This window comes from Pseudorca crassidens, chromosome X (assembly GCF_039906515.1).
Source record: "Pseudorca crassidens isolate mPseCra1 chromosome X, mPseCra1.hap1, whole genome shotgun sequence".
In the NCBI taxonomy this organism is placed as follows: Eukaryota; Metazoa; Chordata; class Mammalia; order Artiodactyla; family Delphinidae; genus Pseudorca; species Pseudorca crassidens.
This window is the reverse complement of record NC_090317.1, coordinates 71,369,417-71,384,652: the sequence shown is the minus strand read 5'-3', so window position 1 is coordinate 71,384,652 and position 15,236 is coordinate 71,369,417. Positions and strand designations below refer to the sequence as shown.

Genomic DNA, 15,236 nt, shown 5'->3' with positions numbered 1-15,236 from the left:
CACTTAGCAGCTGTAAACTTTGGGCCAGTGACTTCTCCTCTCTAAGCCAGTTTCCTCATCTGTAAGATGGGGGTGAGATGAAATGAGATAACGGATGTGTAGTGCCTGGAACGGCACTTATACCTGGTAGGGGGTATTAGTCCATAAACGTTCTCACCCACTGTTCCAGGGGAAGAAATTTCAACTCATGGCTGGGAAACTTGAGCAAATCCCAGAATGGGATTCAGTTTCTTCTGCCCCCACAATCTGTGAGGAGCAGTGAAATCTTGCTGGAGGGTGTCTGCGTGTACTGCTCTAGGGATGTATTTAAAAATCTTCACCAGCTTTCTCACTGGTGTCCCATAGCACCATCTAGTGCCAAGAAGTGGAAGGGCCCTCCCCCTTCCCCGATGTGGGCCCCCTCCCTCCCTCCAAAGTCCTGTGTGTGGGGGTGTGTGCGGGGGTGTGTGTGTTTGGGGGCCAGGGGGGAAGCACTGTTATAGGATGGTAGGGTAGGGCTAGACCACTCATACCTTTATGTCTTTATATTAGTGGAGAACTAATGCTGTTCTTCAAGATACCTAGTCCCTCCACTTCCCTCCTGACAACTTCTGCCATCCACAAACTCGGTAGGCTAGGGCCCTTAGTTTCCTCATCGAAGGACGTCAAGGCTTCAGGCTAGGGTTGATCCAGGCGAAGTGCCTGGTAAGTACCTAATGCCTCCTAGGTGGGCTTCTGTGCTTGCTCAGTAACCCAGAGAGACACAGTCTTTACACACCCTCTATCTTTTTTATTGAGGAGAAAGCTTTAGCATACAGAACGATTTCTCATCTTCACAACACAGTAATGCAACAATATACAATAACACATTGGTTTCAAACGATTTCTTCCCGGGTCTCTGGGAATCTGTGGGCAGCCTTCATACCCCTGCATGCATCCCCCCCATCCCCACCCACCCCTCTTTCAACCCAAGAAAGCACCCAAAGCCCATAGTTCCTCTTACAGCCCTTGTGGCTGTTACATCACAATATTGAAGATCTGGGAAAAGGGGGGAAGAGGGTCAAAGGGAGCCCAAGCCCCCTTGCCACCAGAGGGCCAGAAACCAGCTCACTGCTCATCTGCCCTTTCCCCGGCTGAAGCTACACGGGCTCAGGATGAGAAGCACCATGGGAACAGGCAGGGCCTGTGCTGAGGGGTCCCTGGAGATGGGTGTGCAAGGCACCTGTCCTTTGCACTTCTCTGGCAGGCACGTGGGCAGCAGGGCCAGCGTGTCGACCATCAGCAAACAGGGTCCACGGCTTTGAAGAACAGCGGTTCCCCTTCTGGAACTCTCTCCTGAGGAAATAGCTGAAAAACAGACAAACTTTTCTTTACAGGGTTATTTACTCCTGCACTGGTGGGGATGGGGGAAACCAGGCAATTGACATGTCCAACACATTAGGAGAATGCTTAAATAAATGATTCAGTCTGTGTGACTGCATAGGTGGCAGCCATTTTAAATCCTGCTGATCGAGAGCTCGCAGGATGGTCTTGGCTTTGAAAAGACGCAGTGAGGGGGCTTCCCTGGTGGCGCAGTGGTTGAGGGTCCGCCTGCTGATGCGGGGGACGTGGGTTCGTGTCCCGGTCCGCGAGGATCCCACGTGCCGCGGAGCGGCTGGGTCCGTGAGCCATGGCTGCTGAGCCTGCGCGTCCGGAGCCTGTGCTCCGCAGCGGGAGGGGCCACAACAGTGAGAGGCCCGCGTACCGCTAAAAAAAAAAAAAAAAAAAAAGACGCAGTGAGAACACACTAGAAAGAAAGTGTTAACAGTGCTTGCGTCTGTGTGGTGGGATTCTGAATGTTTGGGGCTTTGGGGTTCTTATCGTTTTCTCTATTTGCCAATTTTCCTATAATGATTATGTATTACTTTTCTCTTTGGAGGAGGGGGGTAGTAGCCTTTTTAAAAGATAGCAACAGGTTATAGGAACTTGGCTCCACCGATCCCCAGGCTGAGAAATGTGTGAGCAACAAAAGGGCTTCTTACCTCCCACTGATGAACAGAGACCTCACCAGAAACCAGCCGGAGGACTGGGTTTCTCCATGACTCCTCTTCCTCCAGCTCCTTCCTCTTGCCTCTGGGCTCAAAATCCTAAGGCTGGGCTGAGGTTACCTATCAGACTCCGGTGAGGAACAGAGGCTTAATTTACTATGTTTTCCTCCCTTTGGCCTCAGACACTTCGGCTGCACTTGCCCAGCTGCCAGGCCCTGTGCAGGAAGCCCAGTGTGGAGGGCAGTTCAGGCCAGCAGTGGATCTGACTGGCATTCTGTGGCCAGAGTGACATACTGTGTATTTTTCACTGCAGAAGCAGTGTTTTCTGGACCCAAGGCAAGCAGCAGGTCTCTATGAGGGCCCCTAGGTTAGGACCCAGAAGCCCCAGGAGTTACTAGGAGGCAGTCAACCGCTTAGGCCTCACCGCCTACTCGATGCCCAGCGCCAGGCCATGGCTTGCCCCGAATGTGAGAGACACAAGGTCATCCCGACTGCAAGGCTGCAGTGGGTGAAGTCTCTGTAGAGAGGACCTTCCTCTCTACTCTCAGAAATAAGGAGTCCTTTAAGTTGGAGTTGAAGAGCAGGCCTTGGGCCTCTCTCTCTGGCAGTCTGGGAAGGGAAGGCCAATTAGGCCACCTCTGGAACCCCAAGGATGGCAAATCTTCTGCCAAGACCTTTGGCTGGAGACTGCAGTTCAAGGCCTGGCCGGGGGAGGAGACCACCGTCCCTAAGGAAAGAGTCACTCCTTACAAGGTCAAACTGAGTTGTTGCTGCTGCTTTCTCCTCCTCTGGCTCCCCCACCCAACTGCCTACCCTCTAGGCAACATCAAGGAAAAGGGTAGGGCATGGAACATTGGGCTCTGTCCACTGGGGATGCCCAGGAGGGTAATGTAGTAAGAGGAGAGGGTCCCAGATCTGGAGAGCCCTGAGGCCCTGAGCCTGTAGTCTGTGGGAAGGTGGAACCAGCTTGCTCAGTCAGTCAAGGTCAGGTCTCAGCTGGGTGGTCCACTGGACACGTGGTTTTGCATACTCTCACTGGGCTAGAGGGAGGGGGTTCTTCAGGGCCCTCCTGCTGGAGGGGTGACCTGAAGCAAGTGTAGGCTTCCAGGACCGTTTCTTGATAGCATTTGCTCTCCACTGATTATACCTAGTAAGTGGCCTCAGTGGCTTTAAGAGTTCAGTGGAGCCTGTCCTTTCACTCACTGGGGCAGAGCAGTGAGGCACTGGGTGAAGTCCTGGTTAGCTAGTCAGAGGATTAAACCATAGAACACAGCGTGAATAAACGCAGGAGAGGTGAGGGCTGGGAACAACTAGAGGGGAAATACAAGAGGGTGACCAGTTCATTTACAGGAACAGGCCCAGACACCTGCTCTCTAGCTCGCGGCAGGACGGAGCAGTGTGCACACCAAGAGGGCAGCTACTGCTGAGCCCTCTTTTCCCTGGTGTCACTCCCCGGTCACAGTCGCAGGAAGGTCTGGAGTTCTCCAGGTCTTCTTCGGGTTCTGCAGGTTTGGAACTCCCTTAAGTACTGGTCGGTCAATGGGGCAGGTGTGGCAGCGAAAGCAGGGGCAGGGGACGCAGTGGAAGGGTGTGTTCCGGGGTGGGGGCAGCTCGCCCCGGCTCTCACACGCGAATGCGGCCCCGCGCAGCCCGGTGGCCCCCCTGCCTCGGAGTGAGGCGGAATAGCACCGGGGGACGGCGTCGTATTTGGCGTTGCCCCAGGCGACCTGCCCGGCGAATCAGTGGCGGCGAACTGTAGAATGGTGAATTGGTACCTGGAAGGCCCTCCAGAAGTGGGACTCGATTCTGGTTCCTACGTCTGCTGGGCTGTATGATGGGAGGTGACACATCTAGGAAATTTTCATGATAGTAGCCAGAAGTCTGGGATGAAGCATTGGCATAGGTGGGCTCTATCTCCATCAGCTCATCCAGGTCATCATCTTGGGTCTCATCCTCTGTCTCTTGCTCCTGTTCTGGCTCCTGCTCGAGCTCCTGCTCCGGTTCCTGGCGGCCACCCTCATGCTCATCGTCTTTCTCATCCTTATTCTGATCTTCCTCCTCCTTCTTCCTCTTCTTCCTCATCCCCTCCTCCTCTTCCTCCTCTGCTTCCTCCTCCTCTTCTTCCTCCTCCTCTTCTTCTTCCTCCTCCTTGTCCTCCTCCCCTTTTTGTTTCAGCTCCTTCTTCCTCATCTCTTCCTCCCTCTTCCCCCTCTCCTCCCCCCTGGTCTCTTGCTGAATAGCTCTCACATGCCTCCCCTGGTCCTTGTCCTGGAGCTTGCGCCTGCATGCCTCTTCATCTTCATCCCCACTGTGGCACTCTTCTCCCTCTTCACCTTCAAGATTACGGTCTGCTGCAAAAGGGAAGAAAATATTGCGAACCCCAGGGAGTGGGATTGGCTTGGGGACACGCACTTTTCTTTCTATCTCCACGCACTCGAGAATCAGCTCGTCCAGGTCGGCCATTTCAGTTGACCATAAGAGCTCCTTGCGGAAGAATTCTGACAGGCCTTTGAGGAATTGGTTTTGAAGGCGGCAGTCATCCCAAGACAAGAATTGAGCCAGGAACTGAAAAGCATCTGCATAGCTGCCCAGGGTACAGTCTCCCTGCTTGAGCTTGCGGATGGCTTTTTTTGCCACACTTGGGGGGATGGGGCCACAGAATTCCTTACGAATTTCATCCAGGAAGCGCGGGAAGTTGGCATGCAGGGGGCTTCCTTCCTGGGTGACTGAGACGGCCCAGTCCTTGGCTTCACCAGCGAAAAAGGAGATCAGAAAGGACACCCGCTCAGCGCCCCCGGGGAAATGATCCTCATGGTCGGCTATGAAAGTCTCTAGCTGCATCAGGAATTCAGCCAGGTAGACTGGGTCGCCCGAGAAGGGTTCTATCTCGGGCCGCTCCAGCGGCGGCAGAGGAGGCTGCGGGGGCAGCTCCTTGGCCGAGGGTGGGGGCAGCGCCGGCGGGGGCGGGCTGGGCAGCGGGGGTGGGTCGGCGGGCCCGCCGGAGGTGCCGCAATCCTGGATCACGCTAATCAACAGTTCGTCTGGGGCGTACTCGGGCTCGGCGCGCGGGGGAGGCCAGCACAGGAAGGGCAGTTCTCCCTCAGGAACGGCGTCAATCTCACTGAGCGGGAACTCAAAGTTCTCCTCGGAAAGGACGGGCACCACGGGCACCGGCCAACGCATGTAGCTCGAGACATTGCCCCGCAAGGAATTGACCTCGGCCAGGGCTCTGCCGAGCTGAAGGCCCAGATTGGCATTCTCCCCACGAAGGGCATTTAATTCTTCTCGCAGGGCCACGTTCGCCATGCGGAGGCTATTGAGATTCCCGGCCGCCTCGGACATCAGGACTAGCCAGGGGGCCTGGGGCTGCGGGCGGGGGTGGGATGGGGAGCCGGGGGCCGCGGCGGGGCGCGCGGGAGGCCGAGCCACACCCACCAGGGCAAGGGCCCGGCGGCTCGGCCCAGGGCGCGTTACCTCGTCCCGGGGAGCGCAAAGGGCGGGCGGCGGCGGGAGCCAGGAGGCGCCGGGCGGAGGAGGCGGGCGGCGAGGCAGCGAGGCGAAGATCGGGCGGGCGGAGGCTGGTGGCGAGGGAGAGAACGGACTGCAGCACGATCTGTCGAGGAAAAATCTTGCGGCTGGCGCGTCCCCGCCTTTTAAGCGTGGCCCGCGCCACCCCCCCCCCCACCCCCGGCCGGGGCGGGTCTTGGGGAACCGCGGGCGCCCACTGGCCGCCGCGCGCCGCCCCCGGCCCCCCCCCTCGCCGGCGGCGCCTCTCACTGCCTCTCTCCTTCCCTAGCTGCAGCTAACTCGGGTCGGGAAAATGCGACAGCGACTGCCCACTCGAGGTCGTCATGGCGACAGCCAGTGAACGTGTTCCTCTCCTCGGGCAGGCCCCCGAGTGTAGAGGAGCTGCTTCGCGAGGCGCAGCTCAATCTCCAGAGCCTGTTGCAAGGTACTGAGAGGGAGGGGGGCTGCGGCCGGAGCCCACGGGACAGATGCATAGCGTCTGGAGGGAGGCGACGAAGAAAGAGGACAGGGACTCGCGAGATAAAGAGAGAGAATAGTAGAAAACCTATTGAGAAACAAAACACACACTTTCCATCTTTCACCTTCCAGACTACTGACTCCAAAAGCCCTAATTCTATGGGCTGTTTACACCCTCTGGTCCCCCTCCCTCATTTTTTTCAGTTCAGTAGTCTCTGGGGGAAAAGGGACAGAGGCCGAGGCAGGGCCATGGGTCAAGTCATTTACAAAGAGCGCTGGATGAGAGACTCCCGCAATATGGGCCCGCATACCCTCAGGCCTTCTCTTGCAACATCACCCAAGTCTTTGGAATCCCGGTGCCCAAAGACAAAAGAGGCATCTGTAGGGTCTCCCACTCTGGGCTTCACTCACTCTGCTCTTGCAATAACCTTGTCCACATATCTCCTGGGTCGCTCCTGCCTCACCAAAGTAAGCCCAATACACAGCACTCAGAGCTCACCTCATCCCCAATTCCCAACCCCATGTCTCTGAAGTATACTGATGAGCACCTTGTACACAAAGCTGGGTCCACACAACCCAGAGAAACAGCCCAGCCATAATGCCTGAGCAGTCAGATTGCCTGCACCAGGCAGAATGAGAAAACCGAGACTTTGAAATCAGACAGTCAGAATCTAATTTGAATCCCACACCTAACTAGCTGTGTGACATTATGCAGATTACCCAACCTCTCTGAGCTTCAGATTAGTCAGTCATCTTTAAAATGGGGATTCCACTTCCCCACATGGCATGATTTTGTGAGAATTAAAAATAGGGTGTCCATAAACTGATTAGCAAGAGTATCTTGCAGCTGGAGAGACCCAGATAAGATGCAACATCTACTCCCAGTCTGTGTCCTTTGGAACATAGGCTGATTTAGACACAATATTAAAATTAATGTAAAAGAAAAAAACAGTTGTGGTCCCCGATAGGACCTTACAATGTGAAGAACGTACACATTGACCAGAGGGATTTATCCAGTGTAAGTGGCAATAGGATTAAAACTCAGTGCTATGAGAGAGACTACTGGGGTGCTACAAATATCTGGATGGCAGTTACAAGGGGCATGAATGTGTCAGAATTCACTGAGCTGCACACTTAAGATCTGTGCACTTTAGGTAAGTTAGATCTCGAGAAAATAATACAAGTAAAACCCCAGTGCTAGTCACAAGCTCCTTACACCCTCCAGGCACTCACTCTCCCATTCGGGCATCTTTTCCAAGCCTAAAAGCCCTTACTCCCTCTTCCCCACTCCAATCCTTACACTTTCTTCCAAGTTCTATTCTTGCCGCATCGAAAAAGACCTTTAACACTAGTTCTGCACTTTGCATCATTCCCTCACTAAGCACTCATACGAGGCCCTTTGTACCATCCAGCTCAAGAGGACTTGTATAGTTCCGAACTGATTTTTCTTTCATTTGTTCATTCATTTACTCATTCATCTACTAGTCCTAGGTATATATTTTGTCCACCTAACCAGACTGGGCTTCTGAATGTAAAGGATCACATCTCTTACTACTCTCCGGTTTCCAGAAGCACCGGGCACAGGGCTGGATCCCCAAGAGGATATTTGCTGAGTGAACATTAAAAGTGAAAAGAGGTCTTATTAGCTGTCATTTATCCATACCAACAAAGGGTAACTTTTACGGAGAACAGAAAACTGCGGAGGGGCCACCCAACTGAACAACGGCCATGACCCCACCTCCCTGCCAGGGCAGTGGCAAGCTTAGAGAAGCAAGATTCTAAGGGACACCATGAGCCTTGTGTTCAGATAAGAGAGGAGCTGCTATGCAGAAAGAAAGAGTCAGTGTGCTCTGTGTTGCCACCATGGGCAGAATGAGGACACGTGGGTGGAAACCTAGGGGGAGGCCAATTTACCTCAAGATAAGGAAGAACATTCCTGACACGCCTGAAAGCCCCAACTGTCCTTGGATGGAATGAGCCACCTTGGGAGGAAGGCTTCTCCCCTCCTCTGCAGGCAGGTGTGTGTGGAGGCTGAAGAAACACCTGGAAGGGATGCTGAGGAAGCCGGAGCCCAGAATGGGATGTTGGACCAGAGAACCCTCGAGGCCCCTCCTGACCCCAAGTTTCTATGATTCTTCAAATCTCTGTTCAAATGTGCAGAGTCCTGACTGTTCTTTAGTCTCACTTCCTTCACTCGTTGAATTCATCACTTAAATGAAACCCATTCAAATCTTCTGCATCCTTCTTATTCCGCAACGATGCCCCCGAACTTCTCCTTTCTCCTCCGCCACTACCTCCACCTTCCCTCTCCTTCCTGGACCTGATATGCCCCCCACAGTGGGACTAAGGTGCAGGGAACCGAGCCCTCAGAGGCTCAGGTAAGAGTTCTCAGCATCCAAGGGAGCATTCCATGTTGGACTTCCCAACGCAAATTTCTTTGTGCTTCACACAGGTCATGTCCCTGGTAGGGTTGCAGAAAACCTGAAGAGATGCAGGACTTCAAAGAGAGAATCTTGCAGCAGAGAGTAGCAAAAGGCGTCTGCATCCTGAGCCTCTTTCCTGAGTTGAGCACTTAAGGTGGGGGCCATGGAGACAAAGGCTTGGTCCCCGAACCAGCACAACTCAAATCCATTGACTGTCTTTTCTCCTCATAGGAAGTAGGCATTTTTCCATTCCCAAATGGCTCAGACGCCGGGAACTATCCTAAAGAAACAATGAGAGTCAGACCTGGCAGCTAGAGCAGGAGCCCCAAGCTCATGGTCCTTCCCTGGCCCACCGCTTGGCTGTGGCTCCCTAGAGTGTGTATCCACTGTGCTGTTTTTCAGAAGAATATGAGGAACAGTACTCGGAGGCCAGACTTCTGGGGCAGACCTTCCGCTCTGCTGATGAGGCCCCTGAGCCCACTCCCAGCCCAAGGCCCCAGTCTGCCAGGCGTCTGGAGTTTGTACTGATGGTGAGTTGCCTCCTCCCCCACCTGGGAGAGCCAGCATGCAGAGCTCGCCCCGCACCCATTGACGGGGAACCTGGAACTGCTTACATTACCCACTGGAAGCTGCTGCTCATCTCTGCTCACCAGCAGAGCCATCCTGAGGCCCTGCCGAGATGGGACCTGCACGGCAGGCGTCCGGCCTGGCAGCCTGTCCACACTTTCCTGCCTCCCAGATGAAGCCTCCAACCACCCTGCCTAGACAGCCATTCTGTGGGCACGGCTCGTCTCCAGTCGGGAGCACACCCTTCCCATCACCTTCTTTCCCAACAGCCCACAAAATGGCAGCTGAGCGAGGATGAGACTACCATGCAGGGTGTGAGGGCCCCTGAGGCCTCCCTGAGCCTGCCTACCACAGCCGACAAGCAAGCTGCCTGGAATAGTCCCTTCCCTCTGCCTGTCCTAGAGGAGAAGCGATGGCTTCAGCCTTGTCCCACGCACTCTGACATCGTGCCCATCAATGTCTCCGGTAGAGTTGTTTAGCATCGCCTCTGTTCGCTTCCCTCCATGCCAACTACAGATCATCCTCTCCAAATGCACTGGGTGCTGGGGGAGGGAGCGAGACTTTCTTTGCTACTGGCTCACCCTGCACTGTCAAGGTCATGGCTCTCGCCCGGGAATGGAGGCATGCTCTTTCTTCACTCTCTACTGGCGCTGCCACACTAACTGAGACCATTTGATGGCAAAGGAAACTCTCTTAACAGAAAACTCTAAAACCTTATGAATTCATGTGCTCTTTGGAGCATCTGTGGAAACTTAGAGTGTATGAGTTATGTTTGGTTTGGGGAAAGAAGACTTCTTGTGCCAGAAGCCGGGTTTGGAGAACACAGATAGGAGTTGCAGGGGAAGTGTGGGGTTCAGAGTGCTGGTGGTAAACGGGAGGATCAGTATATGTGCTGCCGAAGCGAGCACTAAACGGGAGGATCAGACCCAGAGTACAGACCAAGGGCCTTGTGGCACTTTGAGTCATCACTCAGTCTCCTAGTGAGGTGGGCCTCTTGCACTTGTGTGAGACCAAAGAGGGATGCAGTACTACCTTGAGATGGGGAAAATAATGTACGCAGCTCAGCTGGTTGTGTCTCTGGGGACATGTGGCACCCTGTACCATGCCCATTATTAATTCATTCTCCACACTTCACCGGCTGTAAGTGGAAGAGGAAGAGGGTCAGTCATTTCAGAAGGAGATAGGGCCAATGGCCTGATGAAATCAAGACCTCCTAACCCAAGGGGACCAGAGGCACCCTGTGAGCCAGTGCCAGCCCATGGTGTGCTGGAAAAAGTTGATGAAGATGTTGAGGACAGCTCTGGCCACAGGCGGTGACGCTCCCTGGATATGGGGTAATCCAGCGCCACTGGTGTCATCTCAGGAAATTAGAGACAGGAAATAGAGCCCAGAGCCTAGGGAGATGTACTATGAGGTGTGAGGGCTGAGAGGAGAAACTCACAAAGTGATGGTGGGTGCTTTGTTTTTGAACTTCTACCTTGCTGTCAACGAGGTTGGCCCTGTGTTTTGCCCACAGAGCCACTTTCTGTGGAGGGGGGTACCTATGTGGCCATGGGGCTGAGAGGGGAGGGTTTGGTTAGGCAGCCGCTGAATGAGAGACAGTGCAGGGGAGCAGCAAACCTCACCCCACTGCCCCCGTCCTGCCCCTGCCCTAGCAATTCCATAGGAGCAAAGACTGAGCGGGTGCTTTGAGAAAAACAGATCTCAATCACCACGCAGGGGCGAACTTTGATCAAATGTGATCAGGTGCCTGGAGGGCAGACTATCAGACTGCTTCCTGGATAGTGGGGAGGGATGGCGCAGCTTCTTGGAGACACTGTCTTCATCGGCCTGAATAAAGGCTTTGATCTGAGAAGAGATTGCAATCAAGCAATATCTAGTCTCAACATGTCTCTCCACTCCAGTGGTTCTCACCCCGGGCTGTACATCTGAACAATCAATCACCTGGGGAGTTTGAGAAAATGCTTCTATTTGGGCCCTATTCCCAGAGTATTAAGTGTTCTGAGGTGGGGTCTAGTTATTAGAGTTTGAAAAGCTGCCCAGTTTATTTCGATATGTAGCCAGGGTTGAAAACCATGGCTCTCGGCCACCTAAGACTCACAGGTGACCTCGGGTGGACCTCTGAAAGCTAGCATGCGTGCTTTGGAGCTGCGGGTGCCCGGGGCCAAGTTGGGAGGGATGGGGAAGAAGGGTCGCCTGCCTGGATGCTATTCATGCTCATCGCTACTGCCATCATCCCTTCTCTCAACCTCAGGCCAGTTTCTGCCATACTGTAAACAGAAACCAGGATGCACCCAAGTGTCTTTATTTTGGCTACAGGGCAGCAGTTTGATAAACATGCAAGTTTGCGACACTCGTTGTTTAACACAGAGACAGCCGTGAACCCCAAGTCCACCCTGAGGCGGAGGCGGACCATTATTGGATTCTCTAACTATTCCCAGCGAGACCAAGGTGACCCCACCATAGCTGATCCCCCAAACCCTTCCCCTTGCTCACTCTCACCATTTCTGCAACCCAAGTGGTATTGCTGTGACAGGGAACAGGAATGATTGGGGGGGAGGGACTTTGGATGTCCTGAAAAAGCCAATATAGTAATTAAGGATAACCAAGGACCTTTTGTCAAGGGCAGCAACCAAATATGGAGAGCAGGTCTCCCAGGCTAATAAATTCGTTATGTATATATTTCCCATTATAAGTGGAATATAACTATGTATCTCGAATTTAGGCAGATAGATGCCTAAGAGGGGAAATCATCGCTAAAAGTGCCATCTTCACAAAACCATCACTGCCATTAAATGAAGGCCATCCAAAGAGCACAGACCAGAGAGATATGGATACAAATTCTGGCCTCTCCACTTACTAACTGTGAGGCCTTAGCCAAGTTCCCTAACCTCTCTGAGCCTCAGCTTCTTCATCTGTAAATTGGGGATGATGATTCCAACCCGGTGGAATGTTCCTGAGGATCAGAGTTATTGTATGTAATTTTCCTACCATGTGCCTGGTACATAGTATGTGTTCAGCAAATGGTGGCTGTTATTCTAAATTATCATAAGAGTAGTCGTCATCGTTGTCATCATCATCATATAACATCATCATGATACAATAATTGTTGTGTATATGAGAAAATCTTTGGGGATTTTCAACATCTGAATCGTTTCCTCACATCTGTAGGTTATTCTCACTTTTTCCTATTGCCAAGTTAAACAGTGACAGGTGTCAAAAATGCAACCAGACTCTGAACTTTCCAGCTGTGGCATACTCCCAATGCACTGCTGGAGCTGAAGTTCACACTGCTGTCCTTTATCAGTTCGAAAGCCTCTGCTCTCATCTCAGAGGAGGTGAACGCTGAGGTCTGTGGTCGTTTCATGAGCCTGGGGTGAAAGCCTGGAAAAAACCCATGGTAGTCCCACGTGCCACTTCAGCTCTGAAAGGCATATTCAAAGCTGGAAAGTCTTTGGAAGCCATCTGGACAATTCAAGGGCACCCTGTGACTCACCGTGTGGTGATGGGCAAGGACCCAATGTCCCCAGTATCCTCATCTATGGAAAGGAAGAACCAAGAAATTCTGACCAAGCTGTTGGCAAATGCTTCTTGGCAAAACTTTGGTGCTCCCGTCTCTTTAGTGACAGCTGCTGCTGGGGGATCCCTGGCTGCACCACTAACATTCTGTGTTTACCTCCCCCAGGTCACAGCAACAGCCCCACAGGCAGTGTGGCCTGCTCTACCACCTCAGACATCAAGCCCAGCCATTCAGTTCCGGGAGGTGTTCACGGAAGAGTTGCCATCAGTCAGGAAGCTCAGTTACCAAATCTCACCTCGCCAGTATTGAGAAATCCTTCTAGTGATCCGGAAGAACCTCTCCAGGCACGTGGTGGCACAAAAGTCCCTGGCATGGAGAGCATGGGGATGGTGTACAGCGTCCCCAGTTCTTGCAATGGACCAACAGAATCAACATTCTCCCCTTCCTGGAAGGGAGATGCTTTTACCTACGTGACTCCAAGTGCCACTGCTCAGAGCAGTCAAGACAATGAAAATGGAAAAAGTCCTTCCTCTGGGAATTCTTGGATCTCTCTGCACACATTGCCACCTCTGGTTCCTAAGGAGGCTGCTACCTTCTTTGTCACTCGTGATACCCCAGCAGGATGCAGTGGGTCTGCTGGCTACTCTGAGCATTCTACTCAACGAAGGCACGTATCAGAACGACCCTCCAAGACTGGCCTCCTGACTGGTGATACCTCAAGGCTGGAGACAGGCCCAGGTGGGGCCAGCAGGTTCCGGGAGCGGTCACTGTCTGTACCCACAGACACAGGCACCACGGATGTGGACTATGACGAGGAGCAGAAGGCCAGTGAAGCCTGTGCCCTGCCTTATGCCAGTACAAGTTCTGAGGGCAGTAACAGTGCCGACAACATTGCCTCCCTTAGCGCCCAACAGGAGGCCCAGCAAAGAAGGCAGAGGTCCAAGAGCATCTCACTCAAGAAGGCCAAGAAGAAGCCTTCCCCACCGACTCGCAGTGTCTCACTGGTCAAAGATGAACCAGTCCTCTTGCCAGACGGTGGGTCAGCGCTACCCAAGGACCAGAGGCCCAGGAGCCTTTGCCTCTCCTTGGAACACCAAGGACATCACTCATCCCACCCAGATACTCAGGGTCACCCAGCTGTGCCAACATTCAAAGACCCAGAAGGTACACAATTCGCCCACCACTGGTATCTTACTGACTGGAAGTCTGGTGACACCTACCAATCCTTGTCCAGCTCCAGCACTGCCACTGGCACCACAGTCATTGAGTGCACCCAAGTTCAGGGCAGCTCAGAGTCTCTTGCCTCCCCTTCCACCTCCAGAGCCACAACGCCTTCCCAGCTTTCCATCGAGGTGGAGGCCAGGGAGGTATCCTCCCCAGGAAGGCCCACTGGGCTGATGTCACCCTCCAGTGGATACTCCAGCCAGTCAGAGACACCAACACCCACTGTCTCCATGTCCTTGACCCTGGGCCACTTGCCCCCTCCAAGTGGCAGTGTCCGGGTGCGTCCAGTGGTACCTGAGAGGAAGTCATCACTACCCCCAACATCACCAGTGGAGAAAATGTCCAAGTCACGGCTATCGTTTGACCTACCGTTGACCTCTTCAACCAACCTGGACCTGTCTGGGATGAGTATCTCCATCCGAAGCAAAACCAAGGTGAGCCGGCATCACTCGGATACAAATTTTGGGGCCAAGCTGGCCCAGAAAACTAGCCCCAACCAGCCAATCATGCCCATGGTTACTCAGTCTGACTTACGTTCTGTTCGCCTGAGGTCAGTCAGCAAGTCTGAACCGGAAGATGATATTGAGAGCCCTGACTATGCTGAGGAGTCAGGAGCTGAAGTCTTCACCTTGCCAGAGAGAAAGGCAAAACCTCCCATAGCCGAGAAGCCCCCACTGGCCCGAAGGCCTCCAAGCTTGGTCCACAAGCCACCGTCTGTCCCCGAAGAGTACCCACTAACTTCGCCTACCTTGGCTATGACCCCCAAGACCTCAATTCAACATATGAGGCCACTCCCTCAAGATATATACACGGTGGTGCGGAAACCAAAGTCCTCCAGCTTCCCTGAGGGCAGAACCCTGGGGGAGTCAACAGCACCCTCATCTCTTGTTTTCACGCCTTTTTCCAGTTCCTCTGGTGCTTTCTTCTCAGGAACACAGCAACCTCCCCAGGGAAGTACGGAGTATGAGGGCCCCAAGGGGAGAGCCCTACCTGAAAGAATTAGCCTCCAGAGCCAAGAAGAAGCTGAGAAAAAGAAAGGCAAGATTCCACCTCCTGTACCAAAAAAGCCCAGCGTGCTGTACCTGCCTCTCACCTCACCTGCAACTCAAATGGAGGCCTACACGGCTGAACCAAGGCTGCCTCTCAGCCCCATCATCACCCTGGAGGAAGATGCCAAGTGTCTACCAACTAGCGACCACCTGCCATCGGCGGGTACAAGGACAACCTCCACGCCACAGGCTGACAGTGAAAGGGAGGCAAGCCCTCTGGGTTAGTAAAGTGTCTGCTGGCTTTTCCTTTCAATCCCAGGAGAGGTGAGGGTGAGGACAGAGTGCCAGGGGCAGAAGCAAATGCCCCCAGATAATGATCCTGATCCCAGGGTGACCAAATCAGTAGGGTACACCTCTTGAGGGTTTGAGTTACTCTAAATCCGTCTCACTGCCCTTGGGATCGGGACCAACCCAGGGGTGGATCTCCAAGGCCCAGCCTGGGCCAGACTACTCTGAAACCGCC

At 53.6% G+C, this 15,236-nt stretch overlaps 2 protein-coding genes across 8 annotated transcripts in view; one reads left to right on the top strand and one right to left on the bottom strand.

Annotated features, from left to right (window-relative positions):
• NHSL2 (NHS like 2) overlaps positions 1-15,236 on the top strand; it is a 276,883-nt gene that overhangs the window by 249,797 nt on the left and 11,850 nt on the right. Inside the window, exons 3-7 of one of the 6 annotated variants that reach the window (XM_067722882.1) lie at positions 5,803-5,958; positions 8,816-8,943; positions 9,250-9,445; positions 11,300-11,431; positions 12,666-14,993. In XM_067722882.1, coding sequence (XP_067578983.1) covers positions 5,803-5,958; positions 8,816-8,943; positions 9,250-9,445; positions 11,300-11,431; positions 12,666-14,993 — 2,940 coding nt within the window. The other 5 variants (XM_067722885.1, XM_067722888.1, XM_067722883.1 and 2 more) reach the window with 5 other exon arrangements.
• On the bottom strand, positions 749-5,474 carry RTL5 (retrotransposon Gag like 5). Of its 2 annotated transcripts, none has more exons than XM_067722889.1 (2): positions 2,001-5,474; positions 749-1,725 (listed from the first exon to the last, which is right to left on the bottom strand). In XM_067722889.1, exon 1 carries the CDS (start codon positions 5,346-5,348, stop codon positions 3,630-3,632), a length of 1,719 nt encoding a protein of 572 aa, XP_067578990.1. In that variant the 5' UTR covers positions 5,349-5,474; the 3' UTR covers positions 749-1,725; positions 2,001-3,629. The 2 variants fall into 2 exon arrangements, with proteins under 2 accessions (XP_067578990.1, XP_067578991.1); XM_067722890.1 differs by having other exon boundaries at positions 749-1,326.

Coding starts and splice junctions, on each gene's coding strand:
- RTL5 (XM_067722889.1), bottom strand. CDS start 5,348: ATGTCCGAGGCGGCCGGGAATCTCAATAGCCTCCGCATGGCGAACGTG.